This window comes from Ailuropoda melanoleuca, chromosome 2 (genome assembly GCF_002007445.2).
Source record: "Ailuropoda melanoleuca isolate Jingjing chromosome 2, ASM200744v2, whole genome shotgun sequence".
NCBI lineage: Eukaryota > Metazoa > Chordata > Mammalia > Carnivora > Ursidae > Ailuropoda > Ailuropoda melanoleuca.
Window position 1 is genome coordinate 138,464,851 of NC_048219.1, and position 19,056 is coordinate 138,483,906.

The 19,056-nt window shown below is 35.3% G+C and overlaps 1 protein-coding gene across 2 annotated transcripts in view; it reads right to left on the reverse strand.

The window, feature by feature from the left end:
* Window positions 1-329: 329 nt before the first annotated feature.
* Window positions 330-19,056, reverse strand: part of FASTKD1 (FAST kinase domains 1) — a 43,633-nt gene continuing 24,906 nt past the window's right edge. For both annotated transcript variants that reach the window (XM_011221376.3, XM_034654703.1), the window contains exons 8-15: window positions 16,979-17,465; window positions 15,232-15,346; window positions 12,955-13,083; window positions 11,795-11,923; window positions 11,323-11,436; window positions 6,081-6,219; window positions 5,315-5,429; window positions 330-4,338 (exon numbers count right to left, since the gene is read on the reverse strand). In XM_011221376.3, coding sequence (XP_011219678.1) covers window positions 4,243-4,338; window positions 5,315-5,429; window positions 6,081-6,219; window positions 11,323-11,436; window positions 11,795-11,923; window positions 12,955-13,083; window positions 15,232-15,346; window positions 16,979-17,465 — 1,324 coding nt within the window. In that variant the 3' untranslated portion in view covers window positions 330-4,242. The remainder of the gene's footprint in view (window positions 4,339-5,314; window positions 5,430-6,080; window positions 6,220-11,322; window positions 11,437-11,794; window positions 11,924-12,954; window positions 13,084-15,231; window positions 15,347-16,978; window positions 17,466-19,056) is intronic.

Consider the following 19,056-nt stretch of genomic DNA (forward strand, 5'->3'; position numbering starts at 1 on the left):
TGTTTGTGATTTAAATCAAATTTAATTTTTTTTTTAATTTAAAACCAGTAAACCACAGTCTTCAAGCTCCTAACTACTGTATCTGTGGCAGAAGGGTAAAGGATCATCCTTAGGAAATGGATTCTTTAAATTGCTGGGCATTAGTTGGGTGTACCGGAGGAGAGTGTGTATTTGCTGGGTTTAAGTTTTATATATATTTTCCATGAAAGAGCTACCTATTCTCAAATTTCTAATAGAAAGAAAGGTGACTGTATCATTGCATTTTCTGGGATGTGAAACACCATATTCAAGATGTTGTTCTCAGTGTACACACTAAGTTTGCACCTCGGTCTGTCCACAATCATCATATTCAACTCTCTGCAAGTCATCAACTAACCATCACAAATGGGTTTCACATGCTTTCGTAGATACGTTTGACTTCTATCCTTACACATCTTATTTTCTGAGAAACCTGACTTGGAACTAATTTGGAGTATTCCATTATCAATCACTTGTCAAGCAATTTCATAAAGAATAGATGAGTGTTCATACAGGTTTATTGTCTCTACCATAAATACGGAAACATCCAACAAAAACCAGATTTACTTTGATCTCTGAAGTAGAATCCTAGGTACTTCTCTGTATTGACAAATACTGCTCTAGACTATACCACGATTGTACAATCAACAAATCCTGAGGGTGGGAAACTCCACAAGTTGTCCAGCAGATAAACTATTTGGAAGAGAAAGGGATGGTGGGAGATGCTTATAAATTAAGACACACTTAAAAGGGGGGAGGCGCAGAGATAAAACCTGAGTGATAAAACTGTAAGAGGAAGTGCTTGCTATAAAAGCAAGATCGTGGTTTCTTTTGGGGAGAGTGCTGATCTATATAGACATGAGATTAAATTGTAAAAATAATACTCTGGGATGATGAAAATGTTCTAGAACTAAATAGTGGCAATGGTTGTACAAACTTGTGAATATTTTAGAAACCACTGCATTGTATATTTTAAAAGGGTGGATTTTATGGTATGTTAATTATATTTCAATGAAAAAAAGAATGCTTTAAAAAAATGCTTTTGCTTAACAACTCCAGTTATGTAAGCAGAAAAACCATCAAACAAAAATATAAGAGTATATATATAAAGAAAACCATTTGAATCAGGCAGCCTAGAGGAAGGACAGTAAGAGATGTGGTACAAGAGATGTCAGAGTGTGTGTAACAGTAAGTGAAAGGTACATCAGGGTCATTTAATCAAGATTTCCACATATTCAAAGTATACAACAACTGGGTTTTCATTTATATCCAAAGGAAACAATTTATAATCCTCATTGGTCTAACCATTTTATTCTAAAAGTTGCTGAATAAAATATTTTAACCTATTCAGGGTTTATTTCTCATAATCAATTGCTTGGGAAATAGAACACATTTATGAATATAGAAGACAAACACTTAGAATTTAGCATTTCAGCTAATACAAATGAATATCATGAGGAAATCCAAAATGAGGGAGACTGGTTTACAAAGAGACATCTTTCATTTGCTTACTGTTTTCATCCTGTTTTTCACAAAAGATTCTGTGAAGTTTACATGTTGTAAAACAATTATGTATTGGATTCACATCATGCAAAGTAATGATATTTTATTATTTTTTTTAAGATTTTTATTTATTTGAGAGAGAGAGAGCGCACACACAAGTGCAAGCAGGGGGACAGCAGGCAGAGGGAGAAGCAGGCTCCCCGATGAGTAGGGAGCCCGATGCAGGACTCTGGGATCCCAGGACTCTGGGATCATGACCTGAGCCGAAGGCAGACACTTAATCAACTAAGCCACCCGGGCGTCCCGCAAAGTAACAATATTTTAAACAAGTACTTCAACTAAACCTAAATCAATATCAACAGACCAAAATCTATGCAGGACACATGTTTTATAGCTATGCTTCAGACTCAAGGCACTCTGGCTACCAACTTATTTTTGGACAGAATGAACTTACAGGGTCATGAAGTCAGAAGGCAGCAAGTTTAAGCTGCTAATTACCTGCACTCCCATCAGTGGCCTGAGGATAGCTACAACATGGCTTTCTGCCCAGCACAAATATATCACTCTTGGAAGAAGAGCTAGGGATTATATCACATAGTAGGCCCTTAGTAACTATTTTATTGAATAAATGTGTTGTAAGACAAGAGAAAATCATTATCCATCATGGGTAGGATCAGACCAGGTCAAGATTCGTCAATTTCCCATTCTATCTCTTTACTTCCATTTATTTAAAAAAAAAAAAAGTCTCCTCCCACTTTCTATTAAACCGATCAGGCTTTCACACACACCCCATCCCCAAAACTTCTCTTTTCAAGATAACCAGTGAATTTCATGTTGCTAAGTTTAAGGGACATTTCCCAGTCCTCATTTTACCCGAGCCATCAGCAGCATCTGATACGACTGCTCACTTCCTCCTCCTTGAGATGCTTTCTCGACTTGGCCTCGAGGAAGTATCACCACCTATGACTTTCCCTCCTACCTCACTGGCCACCACTGCCCAGCCTCCTTTGCTTATTCCTCCTCTTCTTGACCTCATGTTGGGGCACCTGGAGCTGAGTCCTCAGACTTCTCCTCCATTATCACTCTCCCCTAATCACATTTTAGTGATTTCATCTACTTTCATAACGTTACATACTTTTGACAACTTCCAACTTTCTATCTGGCACCTAGACCTCTGCCTTCACCTCCAAACTCATTAAAATGCCTGTTTGATATCTCCATTAAGATGTTTAAAAGGCATCCCAGGGACACCCAGGTGGCTAAGTCAGTTAAGCATTTTCCTTCAGCTCAGGTTATAATCCCAGGGTCCTGGGATCAAGACCCACATGGGGCTCCTTGCTTGGCAAGGCGCCTGCTTCTTCCTCTGCCTGCCGCTCCCCCTGCTTGTGTATGTGCTCGCTCTCTCTCTCTGACAAATAAATAAATAAAATCTTTAAAAAAATAAAAAATAAGTAAAAGGTATCACAAACTCAGTATGTCTAAAACCAAACTCATGATCCTCCCACCCACTGCGGCCTCTACTTCTTCCTCCCGTAGACTTTCCCATCTTAGTCAATAGCAATAACGTCCTTTTAGTCACTCAGGACAAAAACTTAGAAGTATCCTTGACTCCCTTCCCTCATACTTCATATCCAATCAGTGAGCAAATTTTGGTTCCTCTGCCTTCAAAATACATCAAAAAATCTGACCACTTCTCATTACTTCCATAGATACTACTCTAAGCCAACCATTTATTTTTTATTTATTTTAAGTAGGCTCCATGCCCAATGTGGGGCTTGAACTCATGACCCTGAGATCAACAGTTGTATGTTCTACCGACTGAGCCAGCCAGGTGCCCCACCAACCATCTATTTTTTGTCTGGACTATTGCAATGACCTTCTAATAGGTTTCCTTGCTTATACACTTGCCTTACTGCAGTCTTTGCTCATCTCAACAGAGTAGCCCAAGTGATTCAGTTAAAATATGACTTCCTATCATTCCTTTATAGAAACTCTCCAATGGCTGCTTATCTCACTTACCGTAGCCATGAGGTCACGGGATATATATTTGACTCTTATCTATCTTACTTTTTCTCTTATTATACCTCTACCCTCAACCTCCCATTTGTTCTGTTTCAGCCACAGAGGATTCCTTGTTATCCTCAAATATGCCAGGCATAGTCCTACCTCAGGATCTTTGTACCTACTGGTCCCTCTGCCTGGAATACTCTACTGCCAGTTAACTCATCTCCTTAAGTCCTTATTCAAATACCACCTTAGTGAGTCCTTCTCAGATCACCCTATTTAAAATTATACCTACCCAAAATATTCCTATCCCCTCTACCCCAAATTTTTCTCCATATCACTCAATATCATCTATGGTACAATGTATTTTATTCATTTATTTTGTTTGACTCTACCCATGGCAGATATGCTACATTCACGGCTATATCCCTGCATCTAAAACACTTCCTGGCACTTCATAGACACTCAAAGACTGAATTATAAACTATTTTAGTTTCTTAAAAGCTACAAGTCCTTTACATTAAGAATTTTATATAATTTCCCAACCAGATAGTAAAGAAATATTGGAGAAAGTAAAATGTCTGTTTTAATAGGTACTCAACTGACCTTGAAATCAGTCAATTCTGTACTATTATTTTTTCATTGACTCAGACCACTTAATTAAAATAAGTTCAGTTGTGACACACCATTGTCACTATTTTTAAATAAAAGCTACAATCATGATTTGCCTTCTCCAAATATACGTTCTCTCAGGTAGTCCATCCGAGCTTCCTTTGTTGACAATGCCATAGAGTTCCACTCAAAATGCGGGATCTGTAAAATAAGCCAGGTAGTTTGAATGAAAGTTTTAAAGCAACAACAAAAAGACATCAGAGAAGACTTGTAAGCACCACTGAGCTGAGCTGTAGGAACCTGTGAAATTAGTTTACATAAGCATAACCCATTTTTAGAAGCCAAGTTGGTCCTTCTTCCTGATCAAGCCCAGAGACCTACTTCTTCCTCACAGCTCCTTTTATCCTCCTGTTCCTACAATACCAACAGCAGACATTTTTTCCTATGTACCTTTCCAACATACAGACACTAGCCTTTTTCTCTTATATCTCTACCTATCTCCACACTGCCTCTCTCATAAGATAATTTTAAAAAACCAATAGATCTTCTACAGACAATAAAATGATTTTTATTTACTATTCAAGAAAAAATGGAAGATGTTGTTTCAGAGATATTTTAATATAACTTTTTTTAATATTAAAAAAGGTAATTCTAGAACTTCCACATTAAAAGGGAACACATACTGGATGGACCTAGACGGTATAATGCAAAGTTAAATAAGTCAGACAGAGAAAGACAAATACCATATGACTTCATTCAAATGTGGTTAAGAAACAAAACAAATGAACAAAGAAAAAGAGAGACCAAAAAAATAGACTCTTAAATACAGAGAACAGACCTGCGGTTGTCAGCTGGGGTGGGGTGGGGGTGTCACGGGAATGGGTGAAATAGATAAAGGGGATTAAGAGGTACAAAGTTCCACTTGCAAAATAAATAAGTCACAGAGATGAAAAGTGGATCATAGGGAATATAGTCCATAAGATGGAAAAAATGTTTGGTGACAGATGATCATTATACTCAATCATGGTGAACACTGAGTAATGTAGAGATTGTTGAACCATTATATTGTATACCTGAAACGCATATAACACTGTATACTCCAATTTTTAAAAAAGGAAACACATGTACACCCAGTTCTCTGGTTTTTTAGAGGCTGAATTACATGAGTATTTCATACCTGAATTACATGATAGCCCAAAATTTCCAACTGTCGTTTTTTCAGAGCAGATTTTCCTTTTAAGTGAGGGATGTTTCTACAAAAAGCTCTTGAATCCAAAAATTCCAGAGCAATCCTACAGAAGATAAAAAAATATTTACTTCTGAAATTAAAACAAGAAACAATAATTACAAGCCTTTCAGGAACAAAGCTGCATCTTTATAAATTAATTTATACAAAAGCCAAATGAATATAAATGAGTATTATTTTCTCATTAAATTAGTATTGATGACAAGTAAGCCTATCCATTAGAATTTATACCAAATTATAGTAAAAATCTCCATGGTTTCATTCGTTTCCTTGTCCAATATACATTTATTATGCAACTACGACATGGAAGACACCGTGAGGGATACAAATATAAAAAGCCATAGCTTAGAGTCTACCAGAACATGTGATACATATTAAGTAACTATAATACAGTATAGGAAGAGGCTAAGTGCTACTGGATAAGTGGAGAGATAGGGGAGCTCCAAAGAAGACACTATTTGCTTCCACTGAGGACAATGAAAAGGTTAGCACTTTAGTTAGAGAGACTGCGAGGCATTGGACAGCAAAGGACAGACATAAAGGCTGAAAGCCCAAGAAAAGCAAAGACACGGAGGCAGAATGCAGGAGATAAACGAGGAGCAGATTCTCCTACAATCAATCATTAATAACTGAGTTCATTAAATTATGCCATACTTCACGTTTAACTAACAAAATCTGAAACTAAGAAATAAGTTACCTTTCAGCTCCTGGTGGCAGTCTTGATCCAGTTATTTGGGTATTTGATTCCCAGTGCGTTTCTGGCGGTTTTCCCAAAGTTATATTGTGGCTTCCATATGGAAGAGCTTTTTTTCTTTTATCCAAGATACACTCAAAATCTGTAAGTAGAGGAATCAACGGTATGAATTAAGTAAATTCTTACAGATAAAAGTTTAAGATATATATTAAATTTGTATACATAATCCAATATACATGTATACACACATATGAAAGAATGTATATCACCTCTCTAATTATCCAACTTGTGTTATAAGATCTGGTCCAATGGCACCTCACTTTGAAAATCAATCAATAAAAATCAACCAGCAAGTATTACTAAACTATATTTAGCATGGAGTCATATTTAGTGCTGGTATAGGCCAAATAACATTAAGAGTTTTACTTTAATCCTCTTAAATCTCTTGGTAGCATTTGGAGGAAGCTAAACCTACTCATCTGAAAGGCAAAGACTCACACACGTATCCTGTCTTTCCTGTATGAACTGTACAGAAGAGTAACTAAATAGTTGAGATGGGAAAGTTCTTTTTAGACAAATTCCAGCTAATGCAGAAGAAATGACAGATGTTGAATATCATTACTTTACCACCCCTAATGAATGATGGATTTAGACAGTAATTTTAATGACTGATAAAATCTGTAGGTGAAAAACTGATAGGAGAGCTTTCTAACGGATGAGCTGATGAATCTTTAACAGAAACAAGACAAGCAGCACTATGTGTCTTCTGATATGGCGCAGTAAGAAGTACACACCGCCTATGAAATAGACTGGGCAAAACAAACTAACATACCCAACCTGAATCTAACCTGCATCTAATCGAGCCTCTAGATCTCAGGAGTGACTTACAGGAAAACAAGGGATGCAGGAGCACATTAAGAGATACAATAGAGGTATAAGTGAAAAGTCTAGAATGTGAAAAAAAAATTTTTTTTCAATAAATAAATTGTAAGGGGAAAAGAGAAAGGTAGACTTAAAAAGGCCTATCAACCAAATGTAGTGTCTGGATCCCATTTTAACAAATAAACAGTAAAAACATAAAAGACAATTGAGACATTCAAACATTGACAAGCTATGTGATATTAAGAAATTATTATGAACAGTGGTGGGGTGATAATAATGGTACTGTAGTTATGTACCTTTTTAGATAAACATTTTAAGATGATATGTGTGATTTGCTTGAAAAAGATCAGGTGAGACTCTGGTGAGTGAGTTTTGATTAACTGTTGATGCTGGATGGGGGTTCATCATACTATTCTATTTTTTGTATATGTTTGAAATTTTTCTGTAATAAAAACAATTGTAGAAGTATTTAAATCAAGAGAAAAAAGAAAGGACAACTGAAAAAAGAAACAACAAATGAAAAGGAAAGAGTAGGTTTAATTGTCTGCTTTTGATGCATAAGGGAAACTGGGGCACTGAAGCAGCTTCAAGCTAATTATCAAACATGAAATATAGTTCTCTCATTGAGAGAATGAATTCTGGAGCTAGAATGCCTAGGTCAAATACTGGCTCCACCACTTGCCAACTATATAACCCTGGGCAAACAATAATGTCTTGGCCTCAATTTCCTTTTCTATGAAATAGAATAACTTTTGTATCTGGTAGGGGCATAGTAAGTTTGTTATATAAAACACTTAAAACCATGTCTAACACATAATAAACAATATGTAGGTATATTATGTACTATTGCTGTTGTTATATGAAATTGCAGCACTGTTTGACAGATGCATGTACCAACACAAAGCACTTAGGATTAAATAAACCATGATTTACTCGATTCAACGAAACATGTATACAGTCACTAAAAGTGACGTATATTTCCAGGCATAGAAAAATATTTGCAATATGTAAACACAGCTACAAACATTACAGAATAAGCCATTTTTTGTTTTAAACAAGTCAGTTACAAAACAGCAAAAGTAAACAATGGTTGTATCATGGTAATTTCTCTTTTTTGTTATCTGTCCTTTCTGGTTTTTCTATAAGTAGGTATCCTGTGATTTTTTTTTTTTAGTGAGTGTTTTTTTTTAAAACTTCAAGCAATGATTCTAATCCATAGTTATTAATCATACTATTATATTATCTTAATTATGCTATACCCATATACATACATATTGCCAATTAAATCTTTTTTAATGATTTATATAAATTTCACATAAAAATAAGCCTCTTGACAACAGGAGGTACAAATATGAATTGGTAATACGATGGTCTTGGGACAAAGTAATCCTAGTTTCAGTACTAATTACATGTTATGCATGATTTGTTATGCGTGATTTTTTTTCCTTGTATTTTCCAAATGTTTTACATAGATATGACTATTTATAGTTTGAAAGAAACATTAACAAAAACAAAAAGAATAAAACAAAATAACAGGAATAAAGAGCTGGCCACAGTGCCTGTCACAAAGTTGGTGCTCAATAATTTTAGATTATGAGATGGAATTATGGACCATGTTCATACTCATATTTTAGTGCATTTCCTTCTGTGGGCATTATTTTTACAGGAGTATATTTTTAAATATACATATATTTTAAATAGTACAGATTAACAGTATACAGATGGTCCCCAACCTATGATTTTTCAACTTTACAATGGTACAAAAGTGATAAACATACAATAGAAACCACATTTCAGATTTTGAATTTGGATCTCTTTTGATGCTGGGCAGCAGTAGCGAGGATAAACAACTCAGAATGATTGTTTTTCACTTTCAGTACAGTTTTCAATAAATGACATAAGATATTCAACACCTTATTATAAAACAAGCTTTGTGGTAGATGATTTTGCCCAACTGTAGGCTAATGTAAGTGTTCTGGGCACATTTAAGGTAGGCTAGGCCAAGCTATGAAGTTCAGCATGTTAGATGTATTAAATGCATTTCTTTCTTTCTTTTTTTTTTTAGAGAGGGCATGTGTGCAAGACCAGGTGTAAGAGGGGGATGGATGGGAGCAGAGGGAAGGGGTAGAATCTCAAGCAGGCTCCATACCCAGCACGGAGCCCCAGGAGAGGCTCGATCTTGCAACACGGAGATCATGACCTGAGCCAAAATCAAGAGTTGGACACTTAGCTGACTGAGCCACCTAGGTGCCCCTAAATGCATTTTGACTTACAATATTTTCAACTTACAATGGGTTTACTGAGGTATAACCCCATCATAAGTCAAGGAAGATCTAGATCAGTCTTTTAAAACAAGCCTCTTACACAGACTGCAAGTTGTCCCCCAATACCTAATACTCCCCTTCATTTTTAATAATAGAATTCCTACATCTTAGCTGGCTACATGGCCATCCAGAAAGAAAACATTTCCTAAACTCACGCATAACCCAGTGTGGCCATAGGGTATAATTAAAAATGGTATGTGCAACTTTAAGGAACTGTGCTTAAAGGGATACGCTTCCTTTTCCTTCCCTCCACCTTCTGCGTAGATTGTAGATGTGTTGGCTAAAGCAGAAGGAGACATTTTGGACCATAAAGTGGAAGCTACCTACATGTTGAGGTTGTAGTTTATAATACAATAGAAGGATCGTGGGACGCCTGGGTGGCTTAGCCAGTTAAGCATCTGCCTTAGGCTCAGGTCATGATCCTGTAGTCCCAGGATCAAGTCCCACATCTGGATCCTTGCTCAGAGGGGGGCCTGCTTCTCCCTCTGCCTGCCACTCCCCCTGCTTGTGCAGGGTCTCTCTCTCTGACAAGTAAATAAATAAAATCTTTAAAAAATAAAGTAGAAGGATCTTGATCTTCAAGTTTTGTGGGGCCGGCATCCCAGCCCTGGATACCCTTTGCGTATGGGAGAAGGAAATAAACTTAGTTAAGTTCCTGTGATTTGTGGATTTTTGTCACTCGAAGACAAATGTAATCCTAACGTAAAACCAAGCAACTAAGAAAATGTGTTTTGTAGTGCAGGATGAGGGTATAAATGACTAATTTGGTTCAGTCTTCTGAAAACACAGTCTGGTCATCCAGCTTCTGCCCATTTTGTCTTCACAAGGCAGCCCATTATTTCATTTTCTGATAAATCTTTCATAAAATTCTCCTTTTATTGACTTAAAATATGATTCCTTTAATTTTTACCATATTTTTATCCTTGAGATAGATATCTAATTCTTCTTTCACATAACAATCCTTCAAACATTCGAAGTTATGCTCACCACAACTTTTCCAGTTTTCAAATTAAACATTTCTAGCTTTTTTTGTAAAATAAAATGTATTGAGCACTCACTATTCCAAGGGCAGTGCTAAGTGTTTTTCAAACAATACATCAGTTAACCCTGTTAAGCAGCCATTATTATCCCCATTTACAGATGAAGAAACTAGGTTCAGGGGTTGAGGCGCTTGCTGAGGGATTGAAACCTATGCAGTCCCCATCCTCTGTAGTTCTAAGACAGGGTTTCTAGACTCCTTTGTTTCCAGGCCCCATTTGTCACTGTCTCTCACAAAATGCAACACTCAAAAAAAGAATACTAAGAAATGTCTGAAGACAGAATACAGTGGTACTACCAACTTTCTTATTATTATTAATAACATAGGTTAAAATAGTATTTGATTTTTGGCAACCTTTTATAGTATTATTTAATATCAGGCTTATAATCCTATATGACACCCTATATGTATGCAGATGTTTTCTAAACCTACATTTAGAAAGTTTATATTAATTCTCTTAAAATTCCATCTTCTCCTTTAAGTCCACCATTTGAATTTAGTTTTTTTTTTTAAATCTTATGTTGCCATCCAATTTATCAGCTAGCCCACTAACTTTATGTCACCCTCGACGAAATCAGAATGCTTTCTACAACCAGACCACTGAGAAGGTTCATGAGCTTAGGGTTGAGCACAAACCTACAGAAATCTTCATCCAGGTGGATAATCCAACCTCGTTTTTGACATAAAACAATGCAATGATGCTAAATCATTTCCCTGACTTTAAGGTACTTAGTGGAGAGGAAAAAAACTTTTGAAGATCTAGAAATGTTCAGTGAATCTGAATCTGGGTTTTACTTAGAATTGGTGAAAGACTGATAAAAAAAATTTTTTTTTAAAACAACAAAATGCTGATGGTTATCAAAGTTGGCCCATGGACCTTGAAGAATCATTATGCTCTTCTTTCTATTTCGGTCTGTTTGGAAATTTCCATTTGATGAGATGATTCTACTTTAATTAGTTTAGTCTTCTGAGAGTACCTAATAACCTACCATAGACTTACCTATTCTGTGGTAATAAGGCGTAAGAACCGAGGCTTTTACACGATTGGTTCCTCCTAGCACCTCTGCTAACATTTTATAAATCCGCTGTTGTGTTCCAGTCACACTGCTGATATCTTTATGAAAATAAAAATAATTAGTTCACTTAAAATAAGTTAATCAGTTTCAAATGAAAATCAACCCAATTCTACAAATGGAAAAATAAAGATTAATATTTTCAACAAGACCTTCGATATAAGACCACATGGAATGGTATTAAGTTCAGAATGATACAAGTTCTGTGCTCTCTACCAAAGAGGTTTAGTGTCTAAATATTAAGAAATTCTTATAACACAAATCTCACCTATAAAATGGTTCTATCAAACAGGTCAAGGCACCTCGGTAACTCTGGTATCGTAGCTGGGCGTAACAAGGTGCTAGCTATAATTCACTTTGGAATTAAATTTTGCTGTCTGACCCAAAGACAACTCAAACCTTTATACTGTTGTTGACAGAAGCGGTCATGAAACCATGGAATCTGATACTCAGGGCACTCCAAGCAGACTGCTCTATTTAATTCCATAAGACGAAACTGGACCGTCATATTTAGAGATGAACATAAAACTGAAATCAAAAACAAAATATTAACAGATTTTGACAGGTTGGACCTAACAAAGACAATCCATTTTTTCACATTCATTTATCTCCATTATTTGTTAGTACTTTTATTCTCATATTACAAAATCATTTCATTTGCACACACATGCTTTATATTTTAAATTATTCAATGGCATGATTAGGACCAACTCCTATGTCATTTACACTAATCATGTATATTACAACTACATTTTTAAAAATATTACCAAAGAATTTTCATTGACCTAATATTCCATATTTAGGTTATCTATCCTAAAGAAACAAAGATGAGGTCAATGATTCATGTATAATAATCATTATTTATAATGAAGAATTGGAAACAACCTATACGATAACAAATGTTATTATATTCCTATCATAGCAGATTATATACACTAAAGCAATCATGACATCAAAAAATATTTAATGGCACACAAAACTGCTCAAAATATAGTTCAATGACAAAAGGTAACATATAAAAGTGAATATACTAATAATCCAAATTTTGTTTTAAAATACATAAATATATACATAAGAGCAGGAGAGAAAAAGAAAAGAAAGATATACTCCAAAATATTATTAAAAGCAGTAGTTTCACTTGGTAGTAAGATTATGACTAATCTTTTATTTTCTGTTTTATACTTTTCTGTTTTCCAAATTTTCTATAAGAAGCAGGAAATACTTTCATAAACAGAAAAAAAATATATTAACATTTAAATGCTTTAGTACAGGTAGAGTTGAAACTTGGATATAAAGTATAGGTAATAGTTTAATATATTAAAATGCAGATACAGGGACACCTGGGTGGCTCAGTAGGTTAAACATCTGCCTTCAGCTCAGGTCATGATCCCAGGGTCCTGGGATCGGGCCCCACATTGGGCTCCCTGCTCAGCGGGGAGCCTGCTTCTCCCTCTCCCTCCGCCCCTCCCTCTGCTTGCGCTTTCTCCCTCTCTCTCAAATGAATAAATAAAATCCTTACAAAAAATTAAAGTTAAAATTAAAAAAATGTAGATACACACATTTAAGCTGAGAATCCATTTTGGCTAAGAATTTGATATTAAAAATTGCCTTCAGCAGATCTTCTGGAAAATATCCAAGTGTGGCCAAAGAATAACCAAGAAACACTAACATGAGAGGATCCAATTCACCTAAAACAAAATTAAGATAAAAAAATTATAATGTACAGCCACCTCACATATACATAAGCACACACTTTATTCAGGTCAAGCCAGGTTTTAAAAAAATGATACAAACATAGTCTTGACAAAGCTAACCTATACTGTTACAAGTCAGGATAGAGGTGAAGTGCTTACCTTTGGGTGGTAGTAGAGTAGGAAAAGGGGACAGGAGAGAAGAACACTGTGGTATTACTCTGTTTCTTCACTTGGATACTGACTCCTTGGGTGATTCAATTTGTATAAATTCATACTATGTGCTAAGGATAAGTAAATAATCCTATATTATTATTTTACTTCCATAAGGACTTTTAAAAATTGCTTTGTGAAGAGAAAAATTTCAAAACAAAAGATCAGTAGTGTATGTAATAAGTGGTCTGAGTCTCTATGTATTGATGATAACAATATAATNATTTGTATAAATTCATACTATGTGCTAAGGATAAGTAAATAATCCTATATTATTATTTTACTTCCATAAGGAGTTTTAAAAATTGCTTTGTGAAGAGAAAAATTCAAAACAAAAGATCAGTAGTGTATGTAATAAGTGGTCTGAGTCTCTATGTATTGATGATAACAATATAATAATGCTCAGAATGTGTTAGGGATCATTCTAAGCACTTTACATATATTAACTCATTGAAATCTCACTTCAGTATGCAGTAGGAACAATTATTATCTCTGCTTTGTAAATAAGTGTACAGAGGCACAGAGAAGTTAAGTGACTTGCCTACAGTCACACAGTTAAGAAGTGGACAGTGAGGTTTAACCCTGCAAGCCCAGCTCCGGAGCCTGGACTACTATTCTGTGCTGCCGTGTGGGGATCTCAAATATCCAGGATGAGTGTAGACACATACGAAGCTCAGGTTTCAAATAGCACCTCCTCCCTTACCTGTCACCCAACAGCATGGCACGTATCCCACAGTACAAGATTGAGGTTATTTAGCTGATTTGCCTTGTCCAAGAGACATTTCTGATGAGAAGGAAGGGGTCCCTACTGGCAGCAGTATTCTTAGGACAAAAAAGATGTTAAATCTTTCCTTTAGGATTTTTTGCTGAGTTTATTTAATAAATTAAGGTCAAATCATAAATGAGGGTAATAGTGACCTGTCAAATCTAATATTTATTCAAAATAAAAGAAAATTATTATGCCATTATTTAAAATTTTACTTATAAAGGTCTCCAAGAATTTTCTAAACATTCTCTTAGTAAGTCTTAAAAAAAAAAATCAAAGCTGTATTTCTCAACCTTTCTTCTCTTAAACTCTTTATTTATTTTTTAAAAAAGGATGTGCTTTCCTTTCCTTCTGGTTGTTGGCACAAGACTGAACAACTAGGAGAGCACACGAAGTCTCAGTTTCAAGTCTCCTTTTTCTACATAATTATGTTACTAAAAAGAGGTATATATGAATGCCACACATGCACATGCCCATTCATGACTAAACATAAACATATCACAGCAGCCCATTTTACTTGTCTATTCGCAAAGTAGGATCAGACACGGTTATCATATCATGGTGTCAGTCAATGGCAGGGGAAAGGGAAAAAAAACAAACAAACCAGTATCTAGACTATAAGAGACTAAAGAGGTATCAACCTAATGCAATGAGTGGATGCTGGATTCAAAATAACCACCCTAAAATGTATTTTTGAGAATAATGAGGGAGATTTAAACATGGACTGTGTATTGGATATTATGGACTATTAATTAATTTTCTTAAGGGTGTTAATACTATTGTGGTGATATAAGAGGTCATTATTCTTAGGAGGCATATGCCTAGGCAATTAGGGGTGAAGGGTCATGATGTCCACAACTTACTGTGAAATGGTTCCAAAAAAAATTAGAGAGCAAGAGAAACAATCAGTAAAGCAAATAAGATAAAATGTTAACAATTACTAAGTCTGCCCAGTGAGTACACAGGCGCTCTTTGATTCTTTCCATTTTTTCTTCACGCTTTATATTTTTCATAATAAAATTGTTTCAAAAATGGGTACAAACTTTTTTTAGGTCTAGAACTCATGGCTATTACGGTTACCCCTTAAATGAGAGGTATCTTTTACCACAGTGGCAATGGTATCCTCCAACCTACTTACTCAATGTATTGCCAAACAATATACCTACTTAAGTAAGAATTCAGGTATTGAATGCAAATCCTGAAAAATTCATCACTTTGAGGTGGATCATAGTTCAAGACGCTAAATGGAAAAATAATACCAGGGATCACAAAAGGGTGGATCTGTATAAACACAACAAAATGTTATAGTTTAAACTTCAGTAAAATAAGACAAAAATTTAACCTAATTATTATTTTGGGTAGAAGTCTTTTTCTAACATGCCTAGAGTAAAATGATAAATGCATCACTACTTATTACTTTTTCCACATGCTATAATCTACTTAGTGCCCCACTAGTTTCTAGTAACTCTAAGTATCAATGCAGAAAAAAATTAATCAGATAACCTGCAAATTAATTTTGTTAAATGTAAAATCCTGTTCCAGAATTCATTAGTCATTAAAATGAATAGGAAATAGTATTACTAATTTCCATGATATCAGTGCATTTCATAGACTCATCATATAATTAAGAAAGTTAGTTTATAATCATCATTTTTCTTTCATTTATTTTTCTTTCATTCATTCCTTTTTAAAATTTCATTATTCACTCATTCATCTAAAACTTAATGACTTCCAGGTACTATGATAAACAAATAAGACAGATTTTTATTTTACTTTGGGAGAAATACATCTCCTAAGTAAAAGCCTTATCCTGATGCAGATTTTATAAGTGAGCTGCTTCTCACATAATCCAAAAAGCAACATTTTACAAGTTCCAGAAATAAATTTGTAAAAAGGCACACTGACAATTTAAGAATATAGAAGTCAGTGTACACCTTATGTTTTCCTCATTTTTCACACTTATCTCACACTTTTGAATGTAGTCATTCTTAAACAGTAATATCAGAGGATTATAGAAAATAAGAAAAAAGAAAACAAAAATCACTCATACTTCATTTTCTTAAAACAATTAGTATTGTTTTAAGTATTTCTTTCCAGACAATAAATTTTGACTACAAATCTTAAAAATATTGTAGTGAACCAAAAGATGACTGCTATACTCCCTAGATCTACACTGCTGGAGGAAAAAACTTCAAAGGAGAAACAAACTGCTGAACCAGATGCTAGAATTAAATTTTTAAAATTCAAATTCTAGTGGTGCTGGGTGGCTCAATCAGTTAGGGTCTGCCCTCAGCTCAGGTAATGATCTCAGGGTCCTGGGATCCAGCCCACTGTTGGGCTCCTGCTCAGCGGGGAATCTGCTGGTCCCTCTCCCTCTGCCCACCTTGCACTCACTCTCTTCCAAATAAACAAAATCTTTTTTTTAATAAGTTTTTTTTAAAGATNTCAGGTAATGATCTCAGGGTCCTGGGATCCAGCCCACTGTTGGGCTCCTGCTCAGCGGGGAATCTGCTGGTCCCTCTCCCTCTGCCCACCTTGCACTCACTCTCTTCCAAATAAACAAAATCTTTTTTTTTAATAAGTTTTTTTTAAAGATTTTATTTATTTGACAGAGAGAGAGAGACAGCTAGCGAGAGAGGGAACACAAGCAGGGGGAGTGGGAGAGGAAGAAGCAGGCTCCCAGCAGAGGAGCCTGATGTGGGGCTCGATCCCAGGACTCTGGGATCACACGCTGAGCTGAAGGCAGACGCTTAATGACTGAGACACCCAGGCACCCCCCAAATGAACAAAATCTTTAAAAAAGTAAAAAATAATAAAAAATAATAAAATTCAAATTTCAATTAAATTCTCAAAGTACTTATGATAAACATTTATGCTTTTAGAAGTTGACAACTATTTAAAACTCAATTTCACCTTTTCAATCTGCTGAATGACCACTGAGGCTATCTTATCAAGCAGCAAAGTACTCAGGTAGTTGGTTCTAGAAATAAAAGATGAAATCTCTGCAACATTTTTGTAATTAATTTCATCCATCAAACGCTGTAAAGTAGCAACCGTTTCTTCAAGAAGTGACTCAGCAAACCAGTCTCCTTTTAAAGATTTAAGTTCTTCCTGTAACAGATTCAAATTGTTGCATTTTTGTAGTCTCTGAAGGCCATAGTGATCTAGTTTTTGAAGCAGTTTCAGTTGTTTCCCAGTGGTATTATCCAGATATGTGTGATCATAATGAATCCATCTTAAAACAGATGTAGCAAAACCATTCAGGTCATTTAGGTCACATTGTGGTAAAACAGCTTCAATTCGAGATATTCCCACTTCATCTAGGTGAGGGGATGGAAGAATGGAAAGAGTATAGACCACGATGGAAATCTCACTAGGTATAAAACTAATTTTCAAATAACTGTAAAGGGGGAGAAAACAAAAAGAACAAAATTAATAAATCAGCAACAAAAATGAAAAATATTTAAAGTCTGAATATATAATAATAATAATTATTATAATTAACAGGTATGGTAGGTTTAAAAATACAAGTTAATTTAAGAAGGGTTAGATAAATTCAAAGATGACAGTTCCACAAAGGACTACTATGAAAAGTCTTAAGATTTTCTAAGGCACATTTCAAATATTTTATGCAAAAATGAAACCATAGTCCCGGGGCACCTGGGTGGCTCAGTCGTTAAGCGTCTGCCTTTGGCTCAGGTCATGATCCCAGGGTCCTGGGATTGAGCCCCGCATCAGGCTCCCTGCTCAGCGGGAAGCCTGCTTCTCCCTCTCCCCTTGCTGGTGTTCCCTCTCTCACTATGTCTCTCTCTGTCCAATAAATAAATAAAATCTTTAAAAAAAAATGAAACCATAGTCCCTAGCATACCAAAGATCAGGGTCAAAACAATGTTTCTAGTGCTGTTGGAGACAGATTTTGGGCTAAATGTTTGATATGACCTGTTAGGAGCCGGTAGGACCTAGTACAGGTCCTGCCATACAGTGATCACTCAGTAACACTGGTTCCCTTCTCACTCCTCTTTTCCCAAATTCCCATGGTAACAGTCCCACCCCCAAAAGAAGAGTCCAGCCACCAGGACAGCAGTTGTTAAATTACAAATTAAAAACTGGGAGCTTTAAAAGAATCTTTTGGCTTAGAAGTACTAGAAGAAAAAATCAAAGGTAAATTAAAACAAAGTTGTTGAGTTACATTTTAAAATATTAAATTAGCATATTAAAATAATCATAATAGTTGATACTAGCAAAGGTCCATTGACACGGGCATTCTCCTTTACTTACTAAACTTAAAAATGAATTACATCATTTGACACGGTCAATCCCTGTCTAGGAAACTAGAGTAAGAAAATAATCTAAAGGGTGTCTGGGTGGCTCAGTCAGTTAAGCATCTGCCTTTGGCTCAGGTCATGATCCCGGGGTCCTGGGACTGAGTCCCACATCGGGCTCCCTGCTCCACAGAGAGCCTGCTTCTCCCTCTGCTTTTGCCTTCTCTCTCTCTCTCACTGTCTCTCATGAATAAATAAATAAAATCTTTAAAAAAAAAAAAAGGAAAAGAAAAGAACCTAAAATGTGAGCAAGTGGCAACTATACTTCAATTAAAAAAATTTTTTTAAACACACATGATTACAAAAGAAAAATAAATAAAATGCTAGCAAATATTTGTGTTACATATCATATTTTTACATGGCTAAAATTTGAAAACTAAATGTTCAATGAGAGAACACTTAAAAATTATGGTACAGTCATACGATGGGTAATATCCAGTAATTAAAAACATATACAAATAGTTCTAAATGATGTGAGAAAATGCTAAGAGGTTAAGTGGGGAAATAAAGTACAAAACTGTATTCTCAACTAGGAGGGAAAAANTACGATGGGTAATATCCAGTAATTAAAAACATATACAAATAGTTCTAAATGATGTGAGAAAATGCTAAGAGGATAAGTGGGGAAATAAAGTACAAAACTGTATTCTCAACTAGGAGGGAAAAAAA